The following is a 26,726-nucleotide window of genomic DNA, read 5'->3' on the forward strand; positions in this document are numbered from 1 at the left end:
TTGGAGACTTAGCTCATATGTGTTCTTGTCTCTTGCTGCTTTGCTGGGGTAACAGGTTCTCAGCTGGCCTGCCCCACTTCTTAGTGCCCTGGGTCTCACTCAGCAGCCCCTGTCACCAGACATTTGCCTTTTTATTATTTTTTATTGATATTGAGCTTTTCAATACATGGATATAGATTTTTAAAAATCTTTAAGTTTTTATTATTTTCTCAATCAAAATAACTTCTCAGTAATTTTCTTATATAGCTTCGGCTATAATTAATTCTAGATATTGTTAAATATTATGATTACTACTAAAAACCATCTTTTTATGATTACATTTTCAAGCTCTTTATAGTTAAACTATAGAAACCTAATTGACTTTTATAAGTGAATCTATGTCAGCAACATTGTTAAATATTCTTAAAATTTAACAATTTATTGAATTATTTAAAATTTTCTACATAGATAATCATATACTTTTTAATAATTATAGTTTTGTTTCCTCTGTCCAATGCTTACATCTTTCCTTTCTTTTTAGTCTCTACTGACCATATCTAGAACCCACAGAAAAATATTGAATATAAATGGTGATAGCACATTTATCTCATTGCTTTTAATATTCTCTCTTTGTCTTTAACCTTTGGCATTTTAACTATGATGTGTCTTAGGTGGGCCTCTTCGAGTTCACCTTGTTTGAGACACTCTGTACTTCCTGGGCCTGTGTGCCTATTTCCTTCACCAGATTAGGGAAGTTTTCCATTATTATTTCTTCAAACAGTTTTAATTCCTTGCTCTCTCTCTTCTTTTCTAGTACCCCAGTGATGCAAATGTTTTCCCAGAGGCCTCCTAAACTATTCTCATTTTTTAAAAATTCTTTTGTCTTGTTGCTGTTCTAATCAGGTGTCCTCCACTATCCTCTCTTTTAAATTATTGATTCGAATCTCTGCTTCATCCAATTTAATGTTGATAATCTCTAATGTATTTTTCATTTTAGTTATTGTAGTCCTCATTTCTGACCAAATAATTTTTATGATTTTTATCTACATTTTTATGTTTTCTACTTCTTTGTTGAAATTCTAGCTGAGATTATTGAGCATTCTTATAATCAGGGTTTTAAATTCTGAATACTAGAGTAACTCTATAACCTTCCCCTAGGATATCTTATCCAAGGCAACAGCATCATTACCCCCTACGTTAATTTACAATCTTTAGGGAAGACTTCTTTTCTAAACTTCAGACCCAATTATCTGCCCATTCATCAAATACTTGATATTTCCTTTTGGATTTCAAGATTGATGTGCAATCCAGATGTTATGGCGCCTTATAGTAGTAGACAGGCAACCTATGAACTATAGAGACTGGTTATTACTTGTTACCTCCCCTGACACAAACACCAAACACTCTCCATCTTCCCACACATACACATTATATATTATAACTGGGACAGTATAACCTAAATAAAAACTCCCGTTCGAAATAAAGGAAAATGGGAGTTATAGCACACAGTAATGAGATCCTCCTTGCTAGACATAGTGAAGCCTCTCTCTGGCAGTGTGGATTTCCATGGATAACTGAGAAGGACCACCTTCTATAGCTCTGATTTTGCTGTCTGGAAGTTCTTTCTTATTCACCTTCCTCGATAGCCATATCGGAAGTAGGTCTGGGAGAGTATGCCCTCCCAAGGAACACAGTGCTCTCATGGACCATTTCCTGCTCATTCAGTTTGAGGAATTGAAAGTTGTTTTAAAGTTTAATAGTCACACACTTTTTTTGCAAGCAGACTGGTGGCTTCTTTGGCAATATAATCTCTTTAAAATGTGTTAGATTTCTAGTCTGTTTGCTTATATTCAGTTACATGTGCCAGTATCCATAATAAAAAAAAAAATGTTTTTTTTGACTTAGTTCCCAAATCTGCCTTATTTCCTAAGTCTGCCTTATTTCCTTACTTCCTCACCCTTATGCCCCACTCTCTAATTTAATGATTTAAACTAATCTAAATAATAGACTCAAGTGAACATGTAATACCCTTAATCTGATTTTTGCTGCATAGTTGAGTCAATTTGTTTAACTCAGAAATACTGGGCTTTTTATAACTGGAGATCTTTTTCCAGTCATATCTCTTACCATTTGAGATATAGAAGTGGTCAACTTTCAATATTATAGAGTCCTCTTTGTGAGTTCTCTGATCTCTGCTTGAAAACCAACCTGTTTCTACTTGACCTCATATCTTTATTGTAAAATTCTACACAGTGCAGTCAAGACTAACAAACTCAAATTATCACTCTAACTCTTTCAAGTTATCTTGCTCCTTTTGGGACTTTCCAAGGTGATTGGATGCATCACAGAACTATCTTCATGGCGGGAAAAAAGAAAAAGGATTTATCCTTTGGATCCTGTCTTCCACCTCTAAGGAGTAGTTCCATGAGCCTTGATTCTCTAGAAATTGTGTTTGGTATATTTATGAATGCTCGGTGGAGCACAATATACATTTCAGCTGCAGTGGCAGAAAAGCACTAGGGAGGGAAGAAAAAGGTATATGGCACAAGGTCCAAGGTTAAGTACTGTCAGGTTGCATCTGCACGAAGATAGATTAGGCATTTGAAGAAGCATTTTGATTGTAAGGAACAAAAGCAAATCCATATCCAGAGTAGGAATGTTCCAGGAGAGCTGCACCACTGCCTCCTTCAGGACGGGAGGATTTTGGAATCATTAATCTTCCACTATCCTGCCAAATTAAGGGTTCATATAGGTCTCTGCTGTTGCTGGGAGGTGTGCCATTCAACATTGGAGGAAATTGAGGGATTAGCTTTAGTGAGGAGTTTATTCTGTGGGACCTATGCATGGCACCATCCTTGTTACCATAGCTACTCTTTTCATCCTCACCACACAGGCAATGGGTGGCTGAAAAGAGAATATGTTGGCCTCCACTAGGTAGATTACAAGTTTACCTAACTATTGAGGACCTACTCTGTGGTAAATACTCTCTGCTAGGCGTTAACCTGAATACAAAAATCTGCCTACTTTGTGCTACTACCATGGGTCCTTCCACATCCCTCTTTACCTCACTTTCTTGTCTACAGTCTTCCAAATTTGTTCTTTTCATTTCTCTAATCAAGCAGTTTACCGCTGCCATCAGTCTTAATTTCTATCCACTTCTTTCTCTACAATGCGAACAATCAAGAGTACTCCTCGTGCTTTCCCTGTTGAGAGGATTTCCCTTCATCACTGTACTCTAAGGACATTTCTCATGGATCTATGGTGTGGCAGCTGTCCATTTACAGTTAACACCGATAGACTGTATTTACCTTTTTGGGAACCAATGACTTATTGGATTTGATAATACCTAGTATTACATTAGGAGGTGTATTTCAAATGGCAAATGATCCTCCACTATAGATGGCAAAGCCTTGCTCCGTTACTAGAGGGGTCTGTGCTATAACTCTCCTATTAGAGCATGACAGAGACTTCATATTCATCTAGAGAGTACGAATGTGATTGAGTGTATAAAGTGCCTGCAAAATATTAAATATTCTACATATTTTGATTGCCTGCCTTTAAAAACCATTGTTTTTCATTGCGGATTGAGGGCCACACCATTGGTTGTCTTTTTCTAATGTTTACAAAGACTATACACATTTTTTTTAGAAGTCTCTTAATGTTTCACTAAAGCCAGCTGGTTCTACAATTCTTTTAGGATCAATCTTCCTATTATTAACTAAGAACCTGATGATCACAAAGACACCTCCAAAGTACTGAAAAGATGGACATTGAATTTTTGGTTCTCGAACATGTTAACCCTCAGAAATATTTAGAGAATTTGTTTTAAATATGTGCGTGTGTGTGTGTGTGTGTGTGTGTCCATCCCTAACTTAAGGTATTCTAATTTAGTGGGCCTAGTTGGAGCTCAGAAATTCAGAAATCTATATTATAAAGAAATCACCCAGGTGGTTCTGATTTTCAACCATGTTTGGGAACCATTGCTCTAATCCACATGTGGGAAACACCGAGTCACTGGCCATAGGTCCCAGATCCTCTTTTCACTCACACCTCTCAGAGAATGAGAAACGTCTGTGCTCAGAAAGGCAAGACTAATACCATGTAGCTCTCAAGGTGGCCTGCTTCACAGCAATGCCTAAAAACACAGTTAATACACATTAGCCACTAAAGAAATAGTGACTGAATGAATAATGAATGAATGAATGAACCAATGTCTACTATATCTCTCTGGCAGTATTGTCTTCCAAATACCATTGTTTTTCTTTCCTTCATTAGAACTCAGCTAAATAATACAGTCTCGCTATTAAGGGCCTCTCTCATTGGTATTTCCACTTAAGCTGGAATTTTCAATTCAAATATTTAAGCAAAAGAATCAGGAATTAACAAGACCAGACTGCTACTGCCTGCTTTAATAAAAGTATTTCAAGCTCCAACACTTTCCACTTTATAGATCAACTTTCAAAAAGTCTGAGTAGTAGGAAACCATTTTACAGTTGATCCTTCAGCAGTATCAACACTATAAATAAGCAATTGATCCCAAAACATATTTGCTCTTAAATGTGTGCCTATTCTTAATGAATTATATAATATAGTTAGCTCTGTTTATTAATAATAAGGATACACAAAGATTGTCCCCAAAAGATTTGTAAAACCAGCTGACTTTTGTGAAATTTTAATATAAAAACTCCTAAAACATGTATAGTCTTTTCAGAAGCTTAAGTAAAGAGCCCTCTGATTGAATTTCTTAAAGAGCCCTCCTACCATTTAATTTCTTTTTTGTAGCCCTATTTCTTACTCGATTGTTTATTAAGGCCTCATCTTACATACTAAGGTTGCTAGTTAAGACTGTTTTATTTATCTTGTCTTCATTCAATTGACATATTATTTGGCTGCATTTCATCTTGCCTTACAACATTTCATCTGTCTATTCCCAGTGAAGGTCTTGATCTAAAAATAACATACCATTTGTGAGCATTTTTATAGAAAGTCTTTTAAACACATCCATGTACACACACACACACATACATACACATATACACATACATACATATATATGTATATATATAGAGAGAGAGATGCATAATACATTGTTTTATACATTTTTCTAAACTACATAAAATGTTACACTTATTTTTAACAAAATAATTGAAAGATTGTGAAAATTTGATTAATAAAGGCTTAAATTTAGTAAATTCTCATTTTAATTTTTATTGTTGTCTTTTCACTGTCTGAGAAAGGAAAATTATAGACTAAATAAAACAGTGAGCTAAGTGAATTGTAAAAGATATTTCCATTGTAAAAATCAATCTCTCTCTCTCTCTCTCTCTCTCTCTCTCTCTCTCTCTCTCTTTCTCATATGCACATGCACACACACCATCTTCCCTTATAGCCAATTCATATAGGTTAGTATTCCAGAAACTTTGTGTTAAAGTTTGGCTTTAAATAAATCACTTCATCTAGCCAAAACCACTGACTTTTTTTTGGTTCCTACACAAAACTTTAATTTAAGCTCAGTTTCCTTCAAATTCAGTCCAGGTGCTAAAAAAAAAAAAAAAAAAAAAAAAAAAGTCTCTTGGTTTTCCAAGGAACATTCAACAGAATTTCTCTACTCTGTATTCATATTTATAACATAACCTCTAAATAGTCCAGTATTTTATATTTTCTGGATTAAAGTAGCTGCATGGTGAATTTGTAGTCCATCAAATTCATAGACACTCACTTATAAATGTATGTTTTTCCTCTTAAAAATTAGTGATTATTCCTTTAGGATCTTGTTTTTAATTATTTGAAAACTTTTGAATTCTTTAGAGGAAAGACATGTGTGTTATAAGTTAGCAATAAAGAGAATAATAATAAAAAAATGTTTCATTAGAATAATTTTAGTTACCACTCAATGTAAAAATTCAGATCCATGGTATGTTCTGTAATTTCTTGCTTTTATGCTATGTAATTTATAGACTTAGAGTTCTGAATATTTCTTTGGATTTGAGCCTCAGGGATAAATCAATGCCTTTAACCTTTATTAGTTTTCAAACCTAAAATATAAATAAGTCCTCTTCCACCTCCCTTCTTCCTCAGCTCCATTCCTGAATTTTGGTTAAAAACTATGATCAGCAACATTTATTCTAATAATCATATGTCATGTTTGAAAATGTTAATAGATTTCATTAGAGATCATAGACTTAGGGAGGCAACATGGCATGAGCATGTCTGGGTATGAATAATTTCTCAGCCATTTAGAAGACAAGTAACTGTAAACAAGTGACTCCATTGTCTCTCTCCCTCAGTTTCTTGTCTGTGAAATGGAAAATATAATAATCCTAACTCAGATTGCTTTTGCAAAGATTATATCAGATAGTATATGTAAAAAATGTCTAGAACATAATAAAGTTCAGCAAACAGTAACTTATTATATAGATTTTGAGAGACTTGAAAAATTAGGCAGATAAATAATTTTGCATAATCATTATAATGTCATACAGGTGGTATAAGAGACAATCATTTCTGGTAGACCCAGGTATCATATTTTCTCAGGATGAGTGACTTCTTAAATATTATATCTTTGAATTGATGTTATGAGAGATGATGAATTTGGAACAATTGTTCTCAAACTTGAATGTATATAAGGATAACATGGTTTCCAATTAAAATGCAGATTCTGGTTCAGTAGGTCTGGAATGGGGCCTGATGCTTGCATTTCTAACAAGCTTTCAAGTGATGCTAATGCTGTTGGTCCAGGAGTCACACTTTGAATAGTGTGGAACTGGGCGACCTCTTAAGGACCTTTTACTAATTTATACATCTGCTGCTGAGAAATTGACAACCTAATTAACCAGGCACTAGGTGTCTTAATGTCATGAATAAGTTCAAGCTTATGTTTTTATAATTTTCTAAAGCTCTTCTTGAGAGAATAGCTTAGACAGGTCTGAGGTGGAACTTGGGCATTTGCATTTCTAACAAGATCACAGGTATTGCAAATACTGTCCAGATATCATACTTTAAGAGTCACTGGCTTAGAACAGTGGTCACCAACCTTTATGGCACCAGGGACCAGTGCTCCTCTGAGAATCTAATGCCCGATGACATGAGGTGGAGCTGAAGAGGTGCTGCTAGCGCTGGGGAGGTGCTACAAATATAGATGAAGCTTCTCTAGCTCCTGCTGCTCACTTCCTGCTCTACCGCCTAGTTCCTAACAGGCCACTGGCCAGGGCCAGTAGCATCCCAGGGCTTGGCCTAGAAACTGATTTATAGCTAGTTGGTCAGAAGTAACAACCTGGAATTGCAACTGGTCAGGGTTGGAGGGAAGTCTTGTAGGACTGAACTCTTAACCTGTGGAATCTGATGCTATCTCTGGGTAGATGGTTTCAGAATTGAGTTGAATTTTAGGATACCAGCTGATGTCTCGAGAATTGCTTGTTGTGGGGGAACTCCCCCCCCCCGCCCCACCACACACACACGAATGGGTCTCAGAACACCAAAAGAGATACCATTCCTAGAATCATGATTCTTAAATGTGTTTCAATTTGCTTACTAAATCAGTGGAACAAAAGATCTCATCACCTCCCATTTATCCCCACACAGTAAAACATCCCCAGAGTCAACAACAAAAGAGGCACTGGTTTTGATTACAGAAGAGTGAGGTGATGTCTGTTTTTTATTACATATAAATAAATTATTAATATATCCCAGATGCATTAGTAAGAAAGTATGAAAAAGTAAACATGGATCACTGGAAGAACTCTCAATGTCCCCACAGTTTCACTGTCCACATTGATAACTAGTGATTTGATGGATAAAAGTCATGCATCGGAAAACATCAGGATAGTGTCATTACTTGAACTTCAGCATGCAACACACGATATTCAAAAAGTGTAGAGTGTGTATTACACACTGAGGGAAATTAGGCTTGGAAATGAAGAGCAATCAAAGAGAGAGAGCAGAAAAACACAGCCAGATATGTTCACTTGTTTGAACCTGATATGAAATCTGGATGTTTTAGAGTAATCATATTTTTCATGCCAACTTTTGCAACTTTAACATTTTGTCCTGGCAATTGGCATCTCATTAGAACTCCACACATAGAAAAATCTCAGACCCTTTAAACTCACCCGAGGTTTGCTTACCTCTCAAAGAAAGCAGTAAGTCAATCAGTTGCCAGGTTAGACTATGTGGAATGCTCTAACCTTTCTGATAATATAGTTGGAGCTATCCTGGAAGGTATCAATCTTTAGAAGAGAGAGGTAGAGCTTATAGATGAAATTCTGTGCATTTAGCTTTCATTTGAAATCACTTCTTTTGGAGAGCAATGACTACGAGGTATTGGTGCTCTTTGAGCATATTATCATCTGCCTCAAAGAACCTGCAGAAAGAGTAAATGACTCATGCCAGAAGCAGATCTTTAAAACACTGTAGTAATATTAATAGTATCAGGGACTGGAGAAATTCTTGAAAATAAATCTACCATTTGAAAAACTGCAAGGAACATGTTAATGCATCTGCTTGCAAATTCATCTTGACATTGTGAAATATGGAAAACATGGAAAAAACTTAAGCTATCTATATGAGATGTAATATCCTTCAAATGAAGGTTTAGTAAACACATAGAGATATTGCTTGCTAGTTTAAGGCTATACCCTTGACTACGAATGCTAGCTCACTTGTCTTTTGTTTACTCAGAGTCCTGTGACATAATCAAGAGCTTATTTCATGTTCAACACTATTCTATTCATTGTATGTCTTGATTAGTTTAACTTTCAGAAGCACTGCCCCCCCCCCCCACACACACACTCAAGAGTAAACTGGAGCACCTAGAAGTTAGTAACTTGCCCAAGGTCACACAGAAGGCAATATGGGTGGAATTTTAGTTTTCGTTTATTTATTTTATTATTATTATTATTTTTTAAAGATTGGTCAAGTGCAGTAGTGAGAAGGGAGAAAGAGTATAAAAAGGAGTTTGATCTAGAACTGACTATAAACAATCAATTGAGATAATTCACTCCCTTTGGACCAGCCAGTGCAAGAAGAATTTTAAAAAGGGAGTTTTGGGCACCAGAGACTATGATTTTATCAGCCATACTATACTTCTCTCATTTAATGATGTGAAATTTATAATTTTCAATTGATTATAAACATTATATATGTTCTAGGGAACATGTATAAACATTATACATGTTCTAGGGAACATGTATAACAAGAGAATTCTTGGAAATGTGTGTTTGATGGAAGACAGTATATTGTAATATAAAGAACAAGAGCCTAGAAAGTGAGTTGTAGCTCTAACTCTCCAGGTGGTATGAAGGAAATCAGTTATTCTCACTCTAGAACACAGGTTTCTCACTTTTATTATTATTATTACTTTGATAATAGCTTAACAAAAATAGGTGATCTGATATTAGATATGCCCTAATGTTCTTGGATTAGGTAACTAAAGATATTTTTGAGGCCAGTACATTTTTAGCAAACTTTCACACTGCCTGTGCGTAGGGCCAGCTCTGGAGATTTTTTTTTAATGCCAAAAGACCAGTAGTCTGCCAAAAACTTTTCCTTCCTATGATTGTACTAAAATTTTAAAAAAGCCTCTCTCATTTTTTTTCTTTATTCTTGGAAAAAATATTCATTCTTTCAGAAATCCAAATTGAGATTTGGAATAGGTTTTTCTCTCTTGTTGGATTATCTTTTATTGCTTCGCTTTCAAAATTCTAAATAGCTTTATAAATGATGTATGCCAGACTCACTAAATAATCATAATAGAGCATGTTTCTTTGCTTCTATTGCTTAAAATGTTTAAATCTATAAAATGTAAAAATCTATATTTTTAGCAGGGAATATGAAAATTTTTACTTAATTCACACTCAAAATATGAGGTGGAACTTTTACTATATACAAAAGGAATAAGTTGGTGATTTTTTTGCCACTTTGACCAGGCCACTAGTGTGTGTGTGTGTGTGTGTGTGTGTGAGAGAGAGAGAGAGAGAGAGAGAGAGAGAGTTTCGGTGAATATTTGTGTGCCTGTTGATTTTTGTTTTTATAAGTATTGTGTATAGGGAATCATTAGCTGTTTTAACTGGAGTAATTTAAAATCAGATTACAGAAAGAAACTCTGTTTCCTCTCATCTTTCTGAAGAAGGCATCATATCTGATTGCACTTTCCACCTTCATTGGCTAAGATTCTGATCAGACGCTCTAAGGAATGATCTGGCAGGTTTCTCTTAGGACCTTTCAAAATTCAAAATTTCCTCAAGGGGAGAGATGGGGGTGGGGTGGTGGATAGCCCCTAAAGACATAGCCCATTCCAATGAAGACAGACGCTGGCTTTAGTTTCACCACTAGGTTTACTTGTGCACAAAAGTTCCCAATAAAATACAGCTGGTTTAAATTTTGTCTGCAGACCTGAAACCCAGCAAATTTGGCTTGGCTTCCCATTTTGCAGAAAATGCTTCACGCGACTGTAATCTGGAAATACTGAAGTGTACAAACCCTCAATAGAAACAACAGGAAAACAGCTGTCTCCTACCTTTGCTTTCTCCCAACTCTACCCTTAAAGGCTTAGGTGTTGTTAAAGGAGGGTAAAAAGTCTGCCACTGAGCATGAAAGACGGTATGAATCATTCATGACTACCTTTGTTGTTTGCTCTAAGCTGAAAAGGAAAGATTAAAGAGTTGCCATTGATGAGTGAGACAACTCACATTTTGGCATCACTAGAGAAGGAAGAAACATTTAATATCACGGAGGGAAATAAAACACCAAAAACAATACTGTTACAATTCTAACAACAGGCTTCAGTATGTGAAAGCATAGTGTTATCTTTTCCATTTTCCACCCTCATGCTTTCACTGGCTTCATATAATCCTCTCGTTGCCTGTAATTGGGTCTGGAGTTAGTGCCAAAGCTGCATAAAATAAGGAGCCTTTCCTTTATACTTTCTGTGCATTATGATTGTGTATGTGAAGTCATAAAAATCATTTATTATGAGCATGGGTATTCTTGGCTTAAAAAGAGCCAAGTATTCTTGTGACAATAATATAATGGCATCAGATGTAGTCCCATAAAACACCATATGTGGCCACTTAATAGTTATTGCCTTGGCACCTACATGCTGAGATATCATCTTAAAGGGGTACTTCTCAGAAAAAAAAAGAACTTCAGTACTTAGACAAGTAAAGTATCTTAGATAAGATAGGTCAGCAAGTGGAGATCTGTTAAGAATCCATTGATGATAATGACAATCATTTATCTTTTATTAGTATCAGACTATCTCAAACCATCTTCTAAAGTTCTTTTCATGGGTTCAAGGAAATCCTTTATAACATTGTAAACATCAGTAAATATTGTCTCAATCTCAGAGTTGCAAGAATGCTGTAACATCACATTGATATCCAGGAAACTAAGAATGGGCACAACATAATTTTTATTCTTACTTATTACTCTTTGGAAAGCATTTATTTGAGTGTTGTGTACAAATCTCAGTAAACAAATTGGTTTTCAAACTATATAAAAGAATGTGGAATGGATGAAAGTCACTGTGGAGTGGTGTGAGTGCTTGCCGCTTTGAGAGTGTGCTTCTGTGAAAAAGACTGTGCCCTATTATCTCTCCCTCTTCTGCTAGCTTTTGGTTTAGGATGGAATGGTTTCCTTTGGTTGCCACTGAGGCTAGAGACTGAGATTTCCCAATTCCCAATAAGCTTTGAGTTTACCAGAACTCTGGAACTAATGTTTTATTGTTACATTAGCCCTGTGTTGGGTGGCCAGACACTCATCATAGGTATATGAAGAGGATGTTCAAAACAACTCAACTGCAGAAAGAAGCCAGAGCTCACTAGTTCCTGATTGTATGTCCACTTTCATTGCGAATCAAGGCAGTTTGAGAGGGGGGAAACCATACAAATCAGATTCTAGGGCTTTCTTCAAAGGGCACCTTATCTTAGTGATATACTGCTGGGTGTCACTGAGGTCTGTGTAGGAAGATGCAGCTGTTGATATTTTGTTTCCATGCCAGCCATGAGTCAGTACCTGCATCTCTATTCACTCACTCTTCCTAGGGCAACAGACAGCCTGCAACTTACAATGGCATTTTGTTTAAAGTACATATGGTAGCTATTACACTGAAAACATACACTAAACATATGACTACAACCCTAATGGCGACTTCCAACACTTCTACATGACCGCTTAGACCCAGTCAATTTCTCTCACTATTCTTTGGCCCAAACTTCCAATCCAGCACCCCTCCCCTACGATGGAAATATTGTTGTTTTTCATTGTTTTTGTTCTTTTAATATTGCCAAGTAGTTGAAAGGAAAATTTTGAGGTGAAATTTTGGATCTCTTACTGATCCAAATAAATTTTTCTCCAGTTGGTAAAACTGGCTTAAGAGTTACCATCTTTACATCTGGATATTCTCCACCAGTTGCTGATTTTTCAAAGGCCTTTATCTGTTGAACATAACTCCCTGACCTCTTCTTCTCTCTTTCTCATTAAAAACTTGTATCCTACTAGCCCACCATAATGTGGTATGTAGTCTGGTTTCTCTCTCTTTCACCTCTGAAATCATGAGGTTTCCATTCTCTAACCATTGGTTCTCCATGCTGAGCATGCAGTGAAAATGTCTAGAAAGTTTTTTGAAATTACGAATGTCCAGTACTTTATTCTCACTTATCTCTTGACCTATTAAATCAAAACATGTAGTGGTAAATTCTAGGAATCTTTATTTTTAAATACTCCATAATCAATATTGATATGTAACCGCATACTTTTCTAATTTCAAAAAATCATAGCTTTTATTATGTGTCTATCTTCTACAGTATATTTTATATGTCTTGTCTCATTTAATCCTCACAATAAGCCAGTAAATATTATTATTATCCTCATTTAATAGAAAACCAGGGCACAGAGAAGTTTTTTTGTTTGTTTTTTAAAGTAGTTTAGGTTATATATTTAGCAAATTTTAGAGTGAGGCCTTGAGTCTGTGGTTGAAATCTAAAGGCTGGCCTCTTCCCACTATGCTCTAGTGCTCCTCACTTCACTATATCACCTGTATTTACTAGTAGACTCTTTCTGTTTCCAATTCCCATTATGTCTTTATGGGCTTATTTAAAGAGATAAAACAGCTAGAAAATTTATATTTATAAGAGCCTGATATCTTGTATTGCAATGTAACCTGAAGGTTTTTATGAATCAAAATAATATGGCCCTAATTGGGGCCATAATTATCATTATCATAATCATTATCAGTAGTGGTAATGATGTTGCATCTCATATTTACTTTTGAGAGTAAAGTGAACTTTAAGTGCACACTTATAGAAAGACTGCAATGAATGCATATCCCACTGCCCTGAAAAGGGTGAGAGTATTCCCGTCATCAAGGTGAATATTCTTCAGGACTCTCATCACCTGTCTCCAAATCCACTCTTCTTCTTTCTCACCTTTATTGAACCATCTTTCACTTTTTTCTTCTCTCTCTACCTATAATTCAATTGACATATAAAAGAGAGAAGCATGAGACTCAGAGCTTGAATTAACTTGTCCAAGATTACTAAAGCTAGAGAATGATGCAACTAAGATTGTGATGGAGTTCTTTCTGATTCTAAAGCCAGTGTTTTCTCTGAGCAGTCAGGTTGAAAAGTGAAGAGTGAAGAGACAAATATTGTAGTTCTCTCTATTTTTCTTTCATCTTTCATGCCAAAGTTATTTTAAAACATCACATCACCTCAAGAACCTAAATGTTATCTATGACTTAACTCTCTTCATATGCAATATTAAAGAAAACTCTAAATTATATATTTATTACGGATGTAATTTATTGAGTGCTTATTCTGTACCAAACACTGTTTCAAAGTCTCTTTTTATATTGCTATGTTATCATTTTAAAGATATCTTACTTTAAAGATAAGGGAAGAGAGTTTCAGCAAGTTGACTAAAATAACAGAGCTAGGGTGAGGGAGAGCCAATTTTTAATCCATCTCTGATTTTCATGCTTGTACTACTTTGCTCTGCACCATTCTGCTTTCCAACAAAAATCTCTTTAAATATACCCTTACACTTTCTCTCTTCTCTGCTCAAGCTTCTACTGCCTATTTTTAGTTTTTATCTTATGCTTATACTGTTACTGCAGCTTCCTAGTTAGATATCCCCACCAAACCAAACTTTTTTCCATGACTAGACTAATTCTCAAACTCTGCCTTCTGTACGCAAAAGATAGCTATTGCTCTCCCTTGTTCCTATTTTCATCCTTACCTTCTCAAAACTTTTTCCTCTGATTTCCAAGGACACCCATAATACACACCAGCCTTATTTCCCATCATCCTTCAAATATGTACCATTTTCCTAGTTCTACCTTGTTTATTCCCACTTCACTTCATTCACCTTACCCGACTCTAAATTGAGAATTTCATGAAAGCAGGGTCATGACATATCCTGCATGTCAATTGTCATAGTGCTAGCTTTGAAGTAGGAAGTAATTACTTAACTGGAAAATCTATACTTGGGTCCAAATAAGGTGGTTTTTGCCACACAGTCCTGTGCACATTCGTAGGTGACTAGATATAAATAACCCATTCGCTCCTTCTAGTTGTGCCAGAATAGATCTCCAAAGTAGAGGGCAAATTATAAATTCACCATACCACATGCAGATAAGTTAAGAAATTGAAGAATGGCAGATTAACTGGCAGCAAACGTGAAATTAATGTTGCATTACATCAACTTCTCCAAGGGGCAAAAGGAATAGCATTTGGAAAGTCAGGCACCTCCCAAACCATAGGGTGAAAAATTTGCTTGACTCCCAGGAATAGAGAACAAGAAAAATTGTGGTGTCAGGTGCTTGTGAATATGTGTGCCCAGTAGAGGAAAGTATTATAAATTAGTGCCTACATTTATGCATATAAAATACTGTTAGTATTGTGTTCTCTGACTTTCTGTTGACTAAGATAAGAATCCTCAATAAACACCTTATGCCCACCTAAAATATTTAAAAAAATATATCTATTAATCACATATGCAAACTTTATATTTTTATGAATTCTCAGATATATCCCATGGTAAAAATAAATTTAGGTATAAGTGTGCCCCTCTACTGTAGTAAAAAACAAACAAAAAACTAGAAAACACTTGCAAGAAAAAATATACATAACTTATTTTGTTAATTTAGAATTCCCCCAAATCATTTACTTATTGGAACTTTTATTTGTCAAGCACATAAAAATATTCTATAGAACTAGTGTTTTGTGGGACACAGTTTAGAAAAATTTTATCTCTTCTAACAAACTTTGAATTTACTGTGTCTGCTTAGACATCTCCTAATCCAATGACAAAGATGCTTACTCTTTTCCCATCAGTAAACAAACTAGACTCATAAGTAATCATCAGAAAAAACTGTTTCTTAACACATTTTTGTTGATTGGGTAACTATATGTATTGCAGTTGGGACATCAAATTTACATTTTAAGAAATGGCGATATGTGAAAAATATGTGATTTGAGTAACACTCCTTAGCTGATACCGGTTAAGATGAGAAAGAACATTATATAATCATATGCTGCATTGTGTATATCACTTTACAGTGACAGATGTACTACTTCAAATGTAAAAGTATCTAATATATACTTTTTGGCCATTAGATAATTACATGAGCATGGCATCGTAATAGCAATATTATACTGTAAATTAGATGGTTATGGTGTCAATTCATAAGAAGATTTCTGTCTAAAAAGAATCAACAACATAGATCATACTTTTATATTCAGATTTTCCCTGAATATTTGCAAATTTATGTGCAGGAAAGAGATACTGCAATTATATACTTTTTTTTTTCTATATTAAAACTCGGTAACTTACAAAACTTCCAAATGACTATGAAGACTCTCCAAAATGTATACTTTTCCTTTATTTTTTTTTCCTCTAACTTTTTTCCCCTGGTGTTTCCAATCAGTCGATGAAAAAATTGTGTAAGCCAGTGAGGTAAAGTTTTATATATTTCCAAAAGGATAGACATTAGTAAATCATTCAATTCCAAATGGAGACCTCAGAAAGTAATCTAGACAATTAATGGTATTGTCATATATAGTTTTTTAGTAAAAAATTCTACATGTTAAAACTTCCATATATGAAAACATAAACTTATGAATTTGATAAAATATAGTATAAATTATTTTATTCTTATCTTTCATTTGTCTTATTCTAAGTTCTTCTAGTGCTTGCATAATTTAATTTAAGGTAAAAGCGACTGTTCAATTTTGGAAACACATTTTTTCTATTAAACTCATTCCAGACATAGGCTCTTTTAAATAGTAAGGTTACTTTATATATTTTTATCTAAGACTCGGGTTATACCAATGTGGACATAACCAAGTCTGTTTTTGAACAGTTACACTGATCTTCTGTGTATTATTCTTTGTATGCCCTTTGCCTGGTGAATAATCTGGAAAGATTTACATATGGTCCCAACCCTATATGTGTAAAAACAGAAAATGGTTATTTTTGATATCATGATTTAAGATAACTCACCTTGAAAATTACAGCATTCATTTTTTTAATATTTCTGGTAAATCTCAAAGTTAAAGTGGTCGATTTATTTGATTGCATTGAAAATGATCAACATTTTTCAGAGGCATGTGCAAGTTGAAATATACCTACAGGTATATGTGAGGTATTTCAGATGCTTTAGTTATTAGATTTTATGTTCCCTTTTCTATTGTGAATTTCAGCAACAGAAACATATGTAATCATGAACATTTGCAATCAGATACTATTAAATGCTTCTTATTGTACACTATCCAATTGGTTGGCACAGTGGAAAAAGCTAAAAATGTTTTACATTTTTTTGTGTGTGTGGTTTCTGTGAGGTGGGTTTTATATATAATTGGTAGAAGATTTTGCTGCAAAGTACATTGTCACTATTTACCAACTCTGTAATCTTGGACAAGGTAACTATTCTGAATGTGAGTCTCTTTATTAAGCTGAGCTAGCAATTCCTGCTTGGCTATTGTTATAAAATTAAACAGTGTTTGTCAAAGTGCCTTATAAAATATTAAGCATCATATATATGTATGTATATATATGTAAAGCATTTGTGTGTCATATGAGTATGTATATGCATCTTCCATTCTATAGATATACATACAAATATATTTATTACCAGCATAATCAGCATCACCTGCTTCATCCCAGACCTACTGAATCAAAATTGGCATTTCAAGATAAACAGAAAATTCATATTATAATTTTAAAAGCATTGTGTTATGTGAAATACTTACAATGTTCTCTCTCTCTCTCTCCCTTTAAACACAGTGATGCCAAACAAAGAAGGTAGATTTATCATTTTGAGTTAATAAAAGAGCAATCTAGAAAAAATATTTTTCATTTTAACTAGAATTGATCATCATAGTAGAAAGGTAGAAAGTATTAAATGGCTCATTTCTGGTGGTGATGACTATATGTTAAGAATGAGGCAGAACTGATCATTGCATTGAAAGTTTAAATTAGATAATCTAAGAAGTTTCATCAATTTTATAATTCTACTATACATACACACTTGTGTGTTTACAGATGTATATTCTAACCAGGAATATTATATTCCTATTTATATTGATGTCTTTGATCTGTTTTGTATAGGCCCAAAGTTACAGCTGACACCTTTTTTAAAATTTCAACATTTAAAGTTATTGCCTTCTAAAACAATAATACTTTATTGATCTAATCTAGTGTTAGTTATTAGAAATAGAATCATTTGTATTTCAATTGCTACCTTAGTGACTATTTTATCATTTGCAGAAACTATTAAGGAAAATGTAGAACATTTTAGAGATTTTATTAGTGCTGTTGAGATTCACTTTAATCACCAAGCAAATCTACTAGGCTTGTGAGCAACACTGTAATTCGAAATAGGGTCAAAGAGCAGTTGCCAGGCTTGTCAGTAGATGCTCCTAGATTTACAATGGGGCTCTGCACCAACATTTAAATTGTAAATATCGTGAGTTGAAAATGCATTTAATACATCTAATTTACTGAACATCGTAGCTTAGTCTAGTCCTACCTTAAGTATGCTCAGAACACTCACGATATCCTACGGTTGGGCAAAATCATTCTGCTGCCACTGTATATAGCTTATATGAGTATGATATCACATATCACTAGCCTGAGAAAAGATCAAAATTCAAAATTCAAGGTATGGTTTTTACTGAATGTGTTTTACTTTTGCTTATCAATAAAGTCAAAAAGTCATTAAGCGAAACCATCATCATAAGGTGTGGATAGTCTGTAGAATCAATTACTAACCTAGAGCTTTTGGGTTTATGTCAAAAGATCATGACAGATTGTTCTGGAGCAAATACTTATTCATTTATGTGTTTGTTTTGTTTTGTTTTGACATACAGAAAGCTGTACCTATTTAATGTATACAGCTTGATGAGTTTGAAGATAAGAAATGAAATCATTACTACAATCTTCACCATAAGATTCATCACCTCCTAAAGTTTCCTTCCATTCTCTTTATTAGTGTGTGTGTGTGTGTGTGTGTGTGTGTGTGTGTGTATGTAATAAGAACACTTAACAAGAGATCTACCATCTCAGTACATGTTTAAGTGTTCAACACAGTGTTGCTAAAAATAGTAGATCTCTAGGACTTATTCATCTTACATCACCTTGAAACTTTGTAGCCGTTCACCAATACCTCTCAATTTCTGCTTTCTCCCAGCCCCTGGCAACCACCACGTGTTTAGCCATAGTACTAGAAAATAAATCTAAGACATGTTTTTATTTTCTTTGAAGTTTGTAAACTAAATAAATGAAAATGCTTTGTTGATGCATATTGTAATTGTTTAGAGGAAGCATATTATTTAGTTAGTATAGTATTCAAAACATAAGTTTTAGCAGCAATGGTAGAATAATCTCATTATTTATGTGTATAGCTTAATTTACGATATTGGTAATATATATATTTTTAATTTAAATATGCCTATATATTTTTCCTTCTTCCCAGGAGCAACTTTCCTTAGATCCATTTTAGGAGGAGAACTTTCAAACAATGATCAAAAGAGTCTATGATATATGAAATTTCAGTCCTGATCACTAGGTGAAATAATTCAAAACTCATTTTCAGTTTGGGAATTTGTATACCTTCAGGTGAGACAATATATGACCAAATTAGAAATGTAATATATTACATCTGATAAATAGCACCAAACCTTGGATGCACAAGAAGGTCATTCCTGAATTTCGTTCCCACTAAAATATCACTATAATATTGGCACTCTTTTATTTAACCATGAAAAGAAAGCAAAAAAAAAAAAAAAAGAAAGAAAAAAAATTTAAGTCATGTGATACATTAACAATTCAAAAAACAGCTACACAATATATTTTTAAATCAGTCTATAAAACATTCACTTTTCCAAACTGTTTCTTCTAAGGTTATGTTTTAATTGAAATTTTAAATGAGGGTTTACAAATTTGCAGTTTTTGATGTTTAATTTCTATTTTAAGTATTCTGACATTTATTTTTAAATCATTATTTCATATCTGATCCATCACATATTTTACAATTCATTTACCATTTCATATAAATTATACAAAGTAGAGTTTTGGTCTCCACCAGCCATTCTGCACAAGGATTTTGGAAGAAAAGAATAAAAATGATCACATCTTTGTAGCTCATTTGGGGAGAATACTATTTAAATTTTTTCTTAATGTAAGGCTGAAATTAATCTTGATTTCCCGTCAAATGTACAGGGATTTTACTATATAGTTTATAATAGTGTTTAATTTCTCTAGGGAACAAGTTAAGATAAACAAGTCACTGACAGTGTTTATATATAAATACAGCAGATGGTGTGGGACTGTAGTTGGTTATTAACTCTGCTGACTTTAATTTCATGGTTATAAAACACTGTAAACCTCTCTGTTTATAAAAAGCAGGGAAGAATCTCCAATGGGCTTCAGTAGCCAAGAAGCCCTCTGTAACATTAATCTCTCTAACTGACTGGGTATCCTCCTAGGGTGCAATATTTAAGATTGTGGCGTGATTGCCGAACACATTAAAATTTTCAGTGGGATCATTAACTAGCATTTCTGTCATTGATCTATTATAACCTTGTTAATGAGTTCCATGTGAGTGAAATTTAGTGAATGAAATGATTCTTTCTAAACTTTGCTAGGTGACTGTTTAACAATTACTTTCAGTGGTTTTATAGCTAAAAGATAGCCTAATTTGTCAAAATAATACCCTTTTTCTTATGTAAAGATAAATCATGATACCTAACTAGACCAAATGTACTTAGAGATAGAATTTCAAAAAGGAAAACTATAGCATCATTCGAATAATCAATGTACATTGTGTACATTTACATTTATGCCATGAATCTGCCAAAAATTTCAAAAAATTCCATAGAATTAAAAAGAAGCAAAGTAATTTACCTTTCATATTTCAAATTGATTAAAATATATTTTGTTATGATCATTTATTTCACTAAAAATATGCATGCTCAATTTGAATAGAATGAATTCTTCCAAAAAGAACATTATTATAAAAAAGGTATTATTTGAAATAGTTCAGTTTTTCCATTTTAACTTTATAGTGAATAACGAAATTTATTTTATAACCACGAAAGCGAAAAGTTTTTTTAATTAATTAATTAATTAGTTTTTATGGTGACATTGGTTAACAAAATCCAGTAAGTTTCAGCTGTACACTTTAACAGTCGCCACATATTTGATCCCCTTTACCCCATTTATCTCTCCCCTTCTCCCTCCCCTCTCCCCTCTGGTAACCAGTAGTCCATTGTCCATATCCATGAGTCTTTGTCCTATTAAAAGTGAAAAGTTTTCACAAGCTCTACCTCTATTACTTTTTTACATTCAGAAGAGGTTGATTTTTCAGTTTCTAAGGTCAGACTTCTATAAATACTATATGATAACCCAATATGTCAATTGGGATTTAAAAAATCTTGAAATGAAAATGCTTTAATTGTATTAGAGTTCAGACCCGAGAATGGGTTTTCTATTGACAAAATCCTCGGTAGCTTTTCCAGCTCTTACACTGAGCTTCTTCTCCCAGACCCACCCTGAGAGTTTTGTTACTGATCTTAAACAATTTGTCCGCTTTGCTTTCTTCTGATTATTCCTAACATACACTTCAAACCTTGGCTTCCAAGTATCTGGCGTCCAAACAGCATCAGCCGTGGGTGGAGAGGGGACTAAATGGAACTGTTGGCAATATATCTTCTCATCTCCTTTCTTGTTTAGGGCTATCGTCAGTAGTTGTCATCAGATATGCTATCCTGCTACTTGATACACTCATTTCTGCACAGAACTATCTACTCATATTTGGATTTCCAGGTCTCAAAATGCATGAACCATCTATGACAGACAGCAAGGCCTCCCTCAAATGGAGATTACATATAATTTTTTTTTTAAGCCTCAAAACTCACCTGAATCATCATCAGCAGAGAAATTGGTTATTGGGCTATTGATATTTTTAGCATTCATATTTGTGTTGCATCAAAACTCGGCGTGATTTCACTTCAAAGTTATTAGTAAAAGTCACCTAAAATAGATCTACCAATTTTAAAGATTGCATCCTTTTGTCTTGCGTTTTGTGAAGTAAGATGAAAATGGCCATGAAGACTAGGGACACAGAGTGGCCAAGAAGAGCTCTCAAGTGAGATAAAAATAGGTAAAAATAATAGAAATTGAAGGTGTTGAAAAGAGCAACAGAATAGGAAAAATAAGCAAAGATAGATATAGAAATCTGAGCAGAGAGGTGAACAGAGTGATTGGTTTAAAGACTCTCCTTTGTAAGAATTCATCGATGCAGTGAGTCTTAGAAAACTGATATCATTTAAAGCACATTAAAACAATCACTCTTGTAAAGAACAAATCATTTTCAATATGCCAATGGGTAGCCTAAAGTTAATATCTTTCCTCTTCCTACTCTTTATATGAGATACAGTGAACTATTTTATAAAATGTAATCTTTTTTCTAATCATATTTTTAAAAAAAAGTTTCTGTAAGGAAATTATCTGATTAAAAGGTAAAAAGAAGCTGTTAAAATTTAAGAAAAGCGGTCCCACTTTCACTTAAATTTATATATTTTTAAGATAGTATAAAAGAAATAAATTGCTGCCTTTATAATATAAAACAAATTAAAATCCGTGGGATAAAAATAATGCATTACCTTTAAATACTTTAATCTCATGTTCATTATTTTCTTTCAGATTATCCAACTCTTTCTAATGTGAAAGGCATTTCATTGCATAAAAGAAAATATGCAAAGGAAATAACTCTAAGTGGATTTCATTCCCCCTTCAACGGTCAGTTAAAAACCAAACCTTTGTACTCTTTTTATTATTTATTCTCTCTAGAAATCCAGTAATTTTTTTTAAACCTTTGTTTCTAGGAGAAGTAATTTATGCTGTCATGTGCATGGCAGTCACCTGTGGAATCCTTCTCTTGGTTATGTTCAAGCTAAGGTAACTGGATACAACTCAGAAGGGAAGGGCTGGAATTGAATCAGCCCTGTTACAGCACATTTCACAATGGCAGGGCTCACAAAGGGCCTGAGAATGAAAGCTGCTCCGTTAAAACCTCCTAAATCAACTTTTAATGTGGGATAGGTTCATGGAAACATTACTTTCAGTCTTCATATGTAAGGGAAATGTGATCATAAGGGATTTTTTTTGCGTTGCATTTTACAAGCACATATGGATTGTTCCCCCCCCCCCCCCCGCCACCCGTCCCCACAATTAAGCTGTTATCAATCTTTCCCCTGGTTTTCTTACAAAATCCCAATTGAACTTTGCTGCTTCCTTAGTCAAGTCACTTACATAATGGTCCTGTTGTGTAGTTCACACAGTTTATATTTAACTGAAGATTTACTCTTTATTTCAATTTCTTATATGCTAATTATTTTTATTCATGTTTTAATATGCAATCATTAAAAGAGACATTAAATAAGGCTTCACAGAGTACAGTTAGAAAGACATATTACTACTACCTGACATTAATTCACTCTTTCCAAATCTTCCTTTTCCTTAGCTACTTTCATTGCTCGAATGCAGATTTAAGATTAAAGACACATGAATCTCTAGATTTCTAAATGTCAAGGGTTTAAAATTTTTCCACTTATTTATCATTTACAAATAGATATAAATTGGTGTGTAGTTGCTTACTTTAAGTAAAAAAAAATGACATTTAAATATCAATGATGTTCATTTGCTAATTCATTATACCTATGTGTATATTTGCAAATAATTTGAGTATTTTAAATGTTAATAAAATATATAAATGTGTGCATATACATCTATATTCTATAAATTATACAAGCACACACATAAAATATATTTATCAGTAAAATTAGCCCTAGAGAGGAGCAGAGGTAATGGGCATTTTCTTCTCATGATACTCAGAGGAGGAGACACAGGAAATTAGATAAAGTATGTACACGTAAAGCTCCTCCAAAAGCCTCAGACTTAAAGGCCTTGACAAGCAGGCAGATAAAGTGAGAGACTGAAATGGGGAAATATATGGCAATACCAAGGGGTTGAGCACATGATGAGTGGATATTCTGCCTATGGACATTCAAGCATATTTATTCTCATATGCAATGCCAGCTAAACATATCCACTCTTTGTATCCAAATTCTCTAAGTATTTAATTAGTTATTTACTAATACCAGTACCAAAGTCTTAAAATTGTATTTGTATGAGAAAATATTCCTTGGCTTCCAAAATAGGTTTAAAGGCCAAATAATTAGTCAGTTTCAAGGGGGGGGGGAGGATAGCATTTGGAATTTATTCAATTTTTCTTTATTTGTTTTAAAATATTTGAGAGAACTATTCAGTTACTGGGCCCGCCTGGATATTTTTTCACAGACATATTGTTTCAGAGAAGCACAAATGGTTTCCCAGTGTAGCAAAAATCTTATTTTAATGGTTTTCAATTTTTATTACTTGACCACATATATAATGTATGAAGTTCATATCTGCCACATAGGCTCATGGGTTTGTACAGATTACTGCTGTGCCATAGATAAATAAGGTGAGGGCAATTTAAAATTCCCCATGTATCAGTTGTAACTTTTACTTCTTTCTTGCCTGCATAGAAAGGCATATTTCTTTACTGATGACAATGGGAGTGTTAAAAACAAAAACTTTGACGGTATTCTAATATGTATTTTAAAGCAAATAATGCATACTGCTACAGATATTACATTTAGTTGCAAATTATTTTCCTTACAATTTAAAAATTGATCCCTACATGTAATTTGAAAGATCCAAACCTAGGGTTAAGTAAATGACTAAAGTAAAAGCCATAACGGAAAGAAAAAACATTGATGTTTTAATAATGTTTTTGTTTTGACAAAAGCATCATTAGTAAAACCTGTGTTACATCTGGAGGTAGATAATGTCTCCTCAGTGAATGAAGTCTGGATGCTACTCACCTGGTGGTCAGGTCTAATCCATGTGAATCCTTCCTGAAGTAAAGATTAAGCTTTTTGCATTTATTTCATTGTATGCAAAATTAAAACAGCCCTAAATCTTCAAAGAAATTTGCAGAGAAACCAATAATTTAAAATACAAATATTTGGGGAAAAAAGGCATTTTTGCTTTGAAATGATTGCATGAAAGTTAAATGCATGATATTTCTTAGAAAGACCATAGAATATTCTACTACTGGGAGTTTACTTTCAGAAACTTGGCTATTTTCCCCCTCCAGTCACAGAATCCATCCAAAAATAGAAGCACGTGTACATTTGTAAAATCCTTAAAATGGCATATTGTTAACTTTCATTTTTACTTTTATATAGAACCTCCAGAATATCAAGTCAAACCAGAGAGACTTCACCAATCCAAATACCTGGAGGACTCATGATTCATTAAGAGTCATAGATCATTAATAATCACTTCTTTTCAAGCAAGTCTTTGTAGGCAGTCAACAGAATATCCTATTCATCATCAATAAGGAAATATTAAGATGGATTTAAAGACACTGGATTATTAAGTGTAGTAATATAAAGTATAACATGGCAGGTGTTGATTTTTTTCTTAATATTCAACTATAAATATACACCAGTATATTTTATGACACTGTACAGAATTACAGAATTGTCTTTGAAGGCAAAAAGTGTTATCCTAAGTTATGGTCTGTATGATTTACTTCATGATGAATTTGAATCCATAAAATAGTAATTAGTGTATATGATACAGTTAGCTAGTTTTTTTCTGATCAATTTTATGTTCCCATTAACTTGCCAAAAGGATAAGGCTAATCAAAATAACCAGTACATTTGTTATTTGTATATCCATTTTAAAATCATGAACTAGATTATTAGCATCGACTTTAAGTTCCTAAATATATTTGGTCAGATGATTAATCTTAAAAATTGGAAGTGCTATCTTTAGCTTTTCAAAATCTGAATATCGTTAAATCTTACTTTTTTAACTTGATTTTTTATTTCAAACTCATAAAGCTATAAAGCAACTACGTTGGCTAAAAAATCAATATACATTTCAATAATATTTTATTTGCGAATTTAATTTTTTCTATGCTAATTATAAACTTTTATAATAATAAAGTAACACCATAATTATTACTTTCTATATTGTTTGCATATTGTTACTTTTGGCTTGATTTGGCATCAGATTACAATTGTGATTAGAAAATTGTGAAAAAAATGTTAAATAGTTAAGTTTTTGATATGTTTTTCGATCATCTGCAATCATTATAGTGCCAATTGCTAAGAATAAATATACATTTTTTAAATCTATAGTGGCACAGAGTCATAAATAGTCAATAATCCAAGCATACCGATAATTTGTGGTATATTTATAATTAAAGATAAATCATTCTCTATCTGTTTGGTCTCATATTTATTGCAGTCCATAACACTTCATATCAAATTGTCTACATTAAATCACATTTGAAGTTAACATTTGGCTATGCTTACTCAGAGTAATTGAAAAATCAATTCTTTATTTTTCAAAACAGGAAGGAATAATTTGGTTAGTCACAAAGCTCACTCAAGGAGTTTCACATATTCTAGCAGTTAACTCTCTAAGTTAATGTGAAGAGAATGTGGGCATTTTCATCTTCAAAACTGCCTTTTAATTTAGGCTTGCTAATAGCTGGCAAATGACAAACTGTTCTCTGGAAATCTGAGGGAATAAGTCAAGTAGCTTTAAAAATATATATTTGTGTTGAGCAGAGAAGGAAAAGACCAAGTGTGAAGGTGAAGATCTCCCTTAAAAAGAGAATGTTGTCTCCTCGGCTGGCACAAATGAGTAGGCCATTGTGGACAGAACTTCAGAAGCAGGAAATAGCATGAAGCATGTGTAGAACTCTAAATAGTCAGCTAGAAAAACTAGAAAATATGGTGGTGGCACTGCTAAGTGAGATCTGGATTATAACCATTGAATTTAGAGTTCTCCATTATCTTCCTTACCTCTCTTTCTCCCCGGATGAGAAACAAGTTTATCACCAGAGGGTCACCTGTGACTTCTGGGGAAAACACTTTGATGAAGGGTTGCCAGATCAGACCCCTCCTCAGAAGAATTTCATCATTGATGAAATTCCCTCCAGAGTAGTCTAGCTATTCCAGTATAAGTTTTCTGTGCCTCTAGCTGCTTCTACATGTTTATCCACAATCTCTTTCTCCAGAATTCTGTCTACAAATTCCCACAGGTGTTTCTGGGCACTAGAAGTCAGCAGAGTGGTACCAGCTGGAACTCAGTAAAGTGAATAAAAAGGTCACTCAGGCAGCGCT

The 26,726-nt window shown here is 33.7% G+C and overlaps 1 protein-coding gene across 1 annotated transcript in view; it reads left to right on the top strand.

Moving 5' to 3' along the window:
* GFRAL (GDNF family receptor alpha like) overlaps positions 1 to 24,843 on the top strand; it is a 54,496-nt gene extending 29,653 nt beyond the window's left edge. The window contains exons 7-9 of the mRNA XM_036223675.1: positions 22,180 to 22,275; positions 22,362 to 22,434; positions 24,771 to 24,843. Of these exons, the coding sequence (XP_036079568.1) occupies positions 22,180 to 22,275; positions 22,362 to 22,434; positions 24,771 to 24,843 (242 nt within the window). The remainder of the gene's footprint in view (positions 1 to 22,179; positions 22,276 to 22,361; positions 22,435 to 24,770) is intronic.
* The last annotated feature ends 1,883 nt before the right edge of the window (positions 24,844 to 26,726 follow it).

This window comes from Rousettus aegyptiacus, unplaced genomic scaffold (assembly GCF_014176215.1).
Source record: "Rousettus aegyptiacus isolate mRouAeg1 unplaced genomic scaffold, mRouAeg1.p scaffold_m13_p_1, whole genome shotgun sequence".
NCBI classification, from domain to species: domain Eukaryota; kingdom Metazoa; phylum Chordata; class Mammalia; order Chiroptera; family Pteropodidae; genus Rousettus; species Rousettus aegyptiacus.